At 35.8% G+C, this 8,875-nt stretch overlaps 2 protein-coding genes across 2 annotated transcripts in view; both read right to left on the bottom strand.

The window, feature by feature from the left end:
- The window catches only part of LOC143916171 (transcription termination factor 3, mitochondrial-like), a 143,587-nt gene that overhangs the window by 38,603 nt on the left and 96,109 nt on the right, over positions 1–8,875 (bottom strand). The gene's annotated exons all lie outside the window — the stretch shown is intronic.
- Positions 448–3,845, bottom strand: LOC143915684 (uncharacterized). Its single transcript, XM_077436411.1, has 2 exons — positions 3,447–3,845; positions 448–2,878 (listed from the first exon to the last, which is right to left on the bottom strand). Exons 1-2 carry the CDS (start codon positions 3,486–3,488, stop codon positions 581–583), a joined length of 2,340 nt encoding a protein of 779 aa, XP_077292537.1. The 5' UTR covers positions 3,489–3,845; the 3' UTR covers positions 448–580.

Below are 8,875 nucleotides of genomic sequence, written 5' to 3'. Positions count from 1 at the left end.
GAAACAAAAGAAGTATGAAGTAAATAATCGAATTTTTTTATATATGGATTGGTTTAAATTAAAAATAAACATTTGACAGTGGTAAAAGTCCACTTTTCTTCATTTCGAAAAACAAAAACAAAACATTAAATATAAGGTTTTACGTTTAACAATATTTAAAAATACTGGTGACCTGTAATACGTTTATTCTACTTTTCCGAGATTCTGGACATGGCGTATTAAAATAAATGATAAAAATTTTATGAATCAAGTCAAATACAAATAGTGTTTTTGGAACTGAAAATTAGACTTTCGCCAATTTCTAATATAGCGACTCATTTAACAAAGAAAGCTCTTCGACACGAAAGAAATATATTATGTACATATGTAATAATGATAGTGTGTAATCTGCAAAAAATACAATATGTTTTATACGACAGTTTTAAATGAAATAAAACGCAAAAATTTACTTACCTAAATAAGTTTATTTTTGAATAAAATTATCTACAAAAAAAAAACATTTTTGTACAACAATAAGTGATGTTTTCATATATGTATAAAAATAACTTACAAAATTATGTTTTTGGTAACACGATTTTCTTCAATTTTGGTCACTCGTCGTTCTTTCGTTTCTCTTTTGTTCGTTCACTTCTTTGGTTTCGGGTTCTTCGCCTAATATTTGAACGTTTCTCACTTTCTTTCTGTATTCCGGCGGTTGTGTTGTGGCCATTGGCATCTCTACTTCACTTGGCATCTGAAAATCGGGATGTATTGCCAGCATTAGCATTTTAAGCAGGAGAGCTTCTCTCACGTCAGGTGGTAAAAATTCAGGTTGACTCTCGTTTGGTTCCGTAACGGAATTGCTATTCGGCTCTTCATATCGGGGATCGTACGGGGATCTTTGTCTGAAAAATCTTCTCCTCGGAATGTAACGTTGACTTTCATAAGGCATGGCTGGATCGTAATTCATAATTTCATTTCTATATCCATCGTCTTGTTGCCTGTACTCGTTTCTGTTCGGGAATTGATTGGAATAAACAGGTTGATATGGATAATTTGGATCGAACTGAACCTGTCTCACAAATCCATTGTAAGGCCTAGCAAAACGCGATCTTGGATTGTACATAGATTTTTGATTATACTGATCGTCATAAATAGGTGACTGAGGATATGGAGCGTTGTATTGCGGCGTATATTCGTCTCTGATGTCCATTAGCGTTTGCAAGCGATTTTGTCTAATCAAAAGCTGTTGTAACAATCTTTTTAAATCTTTTGTACTCACTGGTGCTGAAATCGGTCTGAACTCGGCAACTGGAACTGGTGCTCTCTGCGGCGGAATATTCTCCAATCTTTCTTGGTGGACGTATTGATTGTAGTTTGGATAGCGTTGAACTTGTTCTTGTTGCACTGGAATCGTTATGATACTAGGCTTTTCATTTTCAATCTCAGGTCCGGGATTTTCAACATTTTGTACAGTGTTGATAAGTTGTGGATTCGGTATTGGAATTACATTTCTAGGTATTTGTCTAATGTACTGGCCATTTCCATCAACTTGGAAACTTGGATTGTATCTCAATAAAAGTCTTTGGTTGCCAATTGGAATCGGTGATCCTGGATTGTCTCTCAAAAACTCTCTCGTTCTAAAGTGGATAGGTGGTTTTATGAAAGGCTGATCGATTGACCTGTGTTCTAAAGGATCATCCGAAACGGGGACTTGAATTATGGGAATTGGATTAGACGTCACATAATTTTCTCCGTCTATTTTGTTAGTTGAAGCTTCTAAAGCAGTCTCTTGTTGGTCTTCGTGCACTTGAGGCGAACTTGTTACGAGCTTATCGTGCAACTTTTGCCTCGATGCTAAAATCGTATGGATCGATATCGGTCTGGGTCTTCCAGTTGTCGTTGTGAAGAGAGGTCTCGAAGTACCAAGAGCGATTGAACCTCCATAAACGTCTGTTGTATCTTCACCTGCTGATTGTTGCAGAGCGTACATGTGTTCATTTTCAAAGTTAGTCGGATTCAATTGCCTCCTGAAAGTGTTTTGCCTATTTGCTTTTTGGGTTTCTTTAGCCCTGTCCAAAGATTTTTCGTAAACCAAAGCAGATCGAATGAAACTGGAGACAGTAGTCGAAGCTGTATTGTTCACTTCCAACGGCATCCTCTGTTGTCCATTCTGGTGGTATATTTTAGGTTCGTTCACCGGTGTGTTCGTTTCTGGAAGCAAAACGGGCTTAATCGTTTCTGACGAGGTTCTCGGTGTAAATATTGGAAATTGTTTTATAATTTTAGGCTCTGAAGGGACTACAGTTGGATTAGAAGCGTTCAACGATAGCAAATTACCCGTGACTACTCTGTATGATTCCGTTGTTGTGACTATAGCCGGTTGATTGGTGCTAGTCGCAGGTCTTCTCCTCGGAATCGCTTGAATTACGGTGGGTTTGGTTGGACCGCTGCTAGTTTTCGAATACACCACCGTGGATAGGGGTCTTCTAGTCGTCGACGACGAAGTCCTGTTAATCCTGGCACTGGGGACAATCGGGATAAGCAAAGGTGAGTGTGTTCCGTTGCTTGTCGAGTACGACACTCGTTTGATTTCACCGTCTCCGTCGACGTACCCGAAAGTTCCTTTGATGTTTCCTTGGACGTCTCTGCTTTCTATCTTGAAAGTGCCATCGCCGGCCTCGTAACCCACAGTGTACGAGCCGTCTTCGTTCAATCTCCTTATTTGCTTCACTATGTCTACTTTCTTTGGATCAGCTGTCTCGGAAGCAACTAAATCTTTGGTAGAATTACTTTTTGGTTCGGTTACGTTTAGAGTCGTCTGCTCCATTTGCGTCTCTTCGGTTGCGATCGCCGCCAGCGGCAAACACAACATAAACAAAATCAACCATGTTGATTTCTGAAAAGAAAATATCTTTTTAACAAACAATAAATATCAACCAATCAAACAATTAGTTAGACTAAATTAAAATTTTAATTTGGAACACAAAATTATGTACCAACTTTTAACGGGATGGAATCTTTAAAAAATTTAACCAATTTTAAATTCAAATAGAATATTTTGAATAGATTTTGACACTCATTGTATGAATATACAATAATTTTAATACCATTAAGATACCATATGCAAGAAAAATAATCAAAAGCACATGGGATGCTGCGCAACTCGATTTCTAATAAAAGTGCTACCAATGCCACCACTGATCAACATAAAACCATAAATTGAAAATACGAGCTTTTCTAACATCTGAAACTTGATTTATGCGGTTCTGTATCTTTTAGATTTACAAATAATTAAGGCAAGACAAGACAATCATCGATAAAATTTTCATTTCACAACTAAAAAAGAAAACGTATGTCACATTTTTTGCAATGAATTTCAACTTTAGGTTTATTAAAGTTACTTCAAAATATATGTAGGTTCTGTTATTACATTAATATCATAAGTTATTTGGATGGGTACGTACTAGTAATGTGCGCTTTAGTGATGGTTCTGTATTAAAATCCATTTATGTATAGTTACAGCAGCTGCCGCTTATTGTGCTCACTTATCAATATAATCAATCAACTACTGAGATTTTCCACAAATACGATCAAACAGAAAAAATCACAATAACCGACTTCTTCTGCAACTTATAAATATCATATCAAAATCGAACAGTAAATCCAATGGGGTAGTTTTGCATCACTGAAAATATAGTATCACTGCAATGTTCATGTATTCAGACTTCAGAGTCACTGAACGAGTCCGTCACTGTATCACTGGCGACGATGATGTTGATGACAATGGATACGCACCTCACTGTGACCACTCATCTTCTAACGTTGGGCCACATGTAAGCAGCGTTGCGCGCACTAGGGGACTGAGCGAGGCTGCGCCCCGGGGCGCGCTATATACTGGGGGCGCCCCTCGGCCTTCGCGCCGCCCCGGGACAATGCCTCGGTTGGGTCACCAGATCTGTGGGAACCTGGGGACTGTGGGATCCGATCTTGCGCAACGTTGCTATTATTTCGTTCTCATGTCGCGAAATAACTCGCTCGGTGCGCGCGCGGGTCAAAGTGTTTGTCGGTCGACGCGTGCCGCACTGTCTCTCAACTGAAACGCCTTATAATACACACCGCAAAACCGCAATTCTCTATTCTTGTACCTTTGAATGAAAGCTACACGCCACTGTAAGTGGTCTGTTGATGTTTCGCACAATAAATCGACGAGAGCTTACCGAGAGAACCACTCGCGAGTGAGCTCGAAGCTTTTAAAAGCTCGATTGGTTTCGATTTGAGCTTGTGCTATTTTAATGGGGCTTCTGCTTTTCAAGAGGGCACATTCAATTCTGAGCACTCGACACGTATCAATCTATTACACAAAGATGAATATTTGTTTGTTTATTAAAAATTACAAGTTCCAATTTAGAAACAAATCAAATTTGGGACACTCTATTAGGGGTCTACCTTGTTCCACTAACTTACAATATCTCAAGATTCGTTTTCAAAACATTTTCGTCGTTGAGTTTTTATACATATATTCAGAACACATATACGAAAATATTTCACATAGTAATATATGTACATTTACTTATTTTACGAGATAAACATAAAGTATTAAAAAAAGTAAAAATAGTAAGAATTCACCTTTAAATGTTTTTTTTTTAAATATTTTTAAGGTGTGTTAATTTATGAATGATAACAATATGTCTCGTATATTAAGAATATTACATATGTACATGTACACAAAAAACATTTGTGTATACAATATATATAAAAATCAATGTTTGTCTGTCTGTCTGTCTCGAATGGGCTCTTAAAGCACTGAACCGATTACTATGAAACTTTCAGAATTTGTTGTATGCAATTCTGGGAAGATAACTGTGAAAAAAAAATCGCCCAAACACGAGAACGGAAACGGGAAAAACGGGAATGAGTGTCATTGCAACGCATTGTTCCGTTGTTAGGGTAAACATTGCAACACCTGCGTTGTTGGGTAAAATAAACAAACAATTGAATTAATTAAATTAAAATTTGTTCACTGCCTGCGTTTTCCCGACAAATGGGAAAGGGAACTAGAACGGGAACGGGAACGAGAACGATAACGGGAACGGAAACGAGAACGGGAACGGGAACGAGAACGGGAACGGGAATTGCATGCGTTATTGTGGCGTTGCAACGCATGCCGGGTTCAGCTAGTATAATATACAAACTTCTGTTTAACAAGACGAAAAGTTGAGAAAACGAGTCTTGACATACTGCGAGTTGGTAGAACTCTAGGATTTTGAAGAGGTTGGAGCCTATAAATAAGAGGTGTCAATACAAAATTTTCTAATGAAGTTTCTGGTTTTTTATCAACTTTCACACATCTGAGCAAAATGGAAAAATTCTACTACATAAAATCGTTAGTTCAAAACTACGAAAAAAAATAAAAACTTTTTAAGTCAAATTCATTATTTACCAGTCTGGAGGAATCACACTTCATATAAAAAAAAAAACTAAACCTGACCGAATGCTCTATGACAATTAGAAAAACAGCCAGATCTGCTCAGATTTAGCCAAATTTCAAGCTATTTTACTTAAATAGTTTTCAAATTCACTTCAGGCAGGCTTCAGATTATATTTCCGTTACGTGTTTAACTCATAAAAAAGTAAGGATTGATACAATATGAGTGAAGCTCAACCCTTATTAAGAAAAAATTAAAGGGTTCATACCTATGTACATATGTATATAGCCACAGCGTAGTGCACTAGTACAGATATTGCATTCCGTAAGTCATAGGTTCAAGTCCCGGCCAAATACACTGCTAGCGAGATCTCGTGGTTATTAAAACACACATCGACTCAATTGTTGTGACGGATCCAAAATCGATATCTTCCCCTCAGTTTCTCGCAAATTCAAGTTATTATCATTTCGAATTTGTTAAATCTTATATAAATATGCTACCTACATAACGTATGTATTTCTTCCAAATAAAAATTTTGTTGATTCTATTCCATGTACATACATATGTATGTACTGTAATGTTTAAAAATGGTCAAGCCATATGTGTCGCCTTGGGGTAGTTCCTGTCATGGCAAATATAATGTATTAAAAATAAAACAAAATAAATATGTGCACAGCATATCATTGAAATTGAAATGTAACCCAATTTATTCAATTATTGGTAATAAAATAGGTATAAATCAAAAGTAAGTAAATTCATAGTGTATGTTTTTGGATATCGTACACAAACAAATCCATTTAATAAAAAAAAAATGAAAATGAAAAAAGTATGAAACGGAAGAAACAATTGATTTTGGCCAGAACACGTCAAAATATGTGAAATTCAACGATTTTATTTATAATTTAAATTAAATTCATTATATTTATAAATAAATTATTTATAAGTTTCAAATTTTCAATAAAAGGAAATAAAAAAAAAACATAAAAAAAGAATACCTATGTATGTATTAGGGTAGGTACCATTTCCGGTCAACCTGAAAATTTACGTCGTATAGATAAAAATTTCTGCAACCGGTTTGAAAAGTTTCAGGTCGATAGGACGAAAGGTTCAAAAAAGCCCCAAAATACAAACAGACATACACACACACATATTTTTTCCTAGATCATGAAAACGTGATTAGTGATCGAGTTCGAATCAGTCAAAATCTCGAGTTCGAATTTTCGAATGATTACAAAACATCATCTATTGTTACTACTTATGTATGTATATAAAAATATAAAGTAAAAACAATAAAAAGGAGTCGGAGTCGGTTGATTTTTTACGACCCTAACTCCGACTGCGACTTCACAGCCCTGTTTATACCGCAATTAAATAACACCAAAAATTTTAAAAAATGCCTATTTTTTTAACTTGCCCTAATCTCGAAAATCTGACCAAAATGAGAATATAAAATAAATCCAAAAACTTTTTGGTTCGCTGTAATTAATTACATTATATTAATCTTTTCCTTTTATCAAAATCCCATAATGTTTGCATTGTTAGTTAAATACATAGACAGATACTATTTTAATTAATATTTGTGGCTATATACTTTTTTTGTCTTCTTATTTTTAAGAACAATATTACGAAAGATGACGCAAGACTTGAAATAAATTTTCATTCTTAAAAATATATATTAAATATGAATTCGGCAATTGTAAAAAGCTCTCATCTCACATACATATGTAATTTCCCAATGCAAAATAATATTAAATTTAACATGTGATTTTTTTTTTAATACACACTCGACAGTTTCACACTAAAATTAAACAGAACCAAATCAGATTGAGGAAAGAAACAATTCGAAATTGTTCATAACGAAATAATAGCCGATAATAACATGGACAAACATTACATAAACACCGGAACGTGAGAGAAACACACACACACTAACAACCATTATCTATTATTTTTTTCCAAAATCTAGTATAGATACATACATACACACATATATAAACAAATCAGGTTGATACAATTTATGAAATGACGAACTGCTGCCGTTTTAAATAATGAAATCCTCACACACAACAAGAAAGTCTGTGAAATGTTTGCGCAATCATTCTAATCGGCGAATATGACGGAACATGAATCTTTGGGAGCCATCTAATTACCGAGATTAATTACCAAGAAGTGGGGGAGGAATTTCGTTTTGCAACGTACACCGAAGCCGAATAATAATTAATCCAAGTCCATATTCGTCGAAAAGCCGATTTAGCGAGAAATTGCGGGGCCAAAGGTTTCGATCTCTGCTTCCACCTGCAAATTGCGATTTTACGAAAACAAATTTTCAAAAAGTGTCGCAACCACATGCCGGAACAATCAAATTTGCTGAAAATTGAGGTGAACAACGATACACACAACGTGGGTGCAATACGCATTGTCTCTTGCAACTAATGCAGCGTGTCTAATATTGTATAGTGCAATAATTTAGTGGGTAACTCGTACATACGGACATATGTATGTTACATATGTGTACGTGTCGTAGAGGTTTTTTGTGTTAGGCAATGCACCGACGTAGAACAATCGAGTTGGGTGTTGGGTTTGATGTTAATTGGTTCTAGATGAGGGATAGAAAAGCACCAACAATGGTGGCATTCAAAACTGCAACAGCTGACCACCATTGTTAGCGTTGTGGATTTGAGAGTTCGCCAAACGTGACAATAGTTTTGCGTGCTTGGATATTTGCTAATTTGACCGTTGATGACAGTTAGTGCTATAAGAAGCAGACTGAACCATCTGGCTGAAGACTTGAGTTCTTTGATAGCAAACCAATCAAAATTTAAAAATAAGAGGCGATTATTTAATTTTAAAGTCTTCGATTGCGAAGTCTTTAAAATTAAATAATCATTGCAATTGTCCTATGTTCAATGACAACACTCATCATAGAGGTCACTCTCTCAGAAAAATTGAACAAATTGATTAGAGATTCCTTCTTTTCGAACAGTGGTTAAAGTTTGCAACAGTCTTCCAAACAATGTACGTGTATATATATGTATATAGTAAATTCTGAAAACTTTAATATGTTTAGAAACAAACTAGGTGTCTCTCTTAACCTTTTCCACTCTGGCTTTTTTTTTCTCAAAACCAATCAGCAGCTCTGGTCAAGAATTTAGACGTATTAAATGAGATCATAATAAGTGTTGTTGCGTAGGGGTGGGTGGAGGATCCAAGTAAAAGGCCTTAGTCGTTTCACAGCATTTATTGATGATTAAGGAGATACACACACTGGCAGTGCTCAGCCCAGAATGACATGATATCGCCTACGTACCACCTTATAAAGGGTAGATCTCTCAGGACGTCTTATCTGTTTACCTATTGTATAGTCATGTATTTGGATATGTATTCCCACGGTATGGGTCAGTTCTGCGAAGGGACTTATAACGGTCATTGTTTAGCCTATATGCACTTAGAGTCTGGATATAATCCTT

Source organism: Arctopsyche grandis, chromosome 8 (genome assembly GCF_051622035.1).
Source record: "Arctopsyche grandis isolate Sample6627 chromosome 8, ASM5162203v2, whole genome shotgun sequence".
Classification (NCBI taxonomy): domain Eukaryota; kingdom Metazoa; phylum Arthropoda; class Insecta; order Trichoptera; family Hydropsychidae; genus Arctopsyche; species Arctopsyche grandis.
Note: the sequence above shows the minus strand (reverse complement) of the source record. Positions and strands in the feature narration are given on the sequence as shown.

Bases quoted from the DNA above. Each gene is read 5' to 3' on its own strand.
- LOC143915684 (XM_077436411.1), bottom strand. From the start codon at position 3,488: ATGGATTTTAATACAGAACCATCACTAAAGCGCACATTACTA. The intron at 2,879-3,446 runs GTACGTACCCAT...TTTTCTTTTCAG, and splicing joins CACTAAAGCGCACATTACTA to AAATCAACATGGTTGATTTT.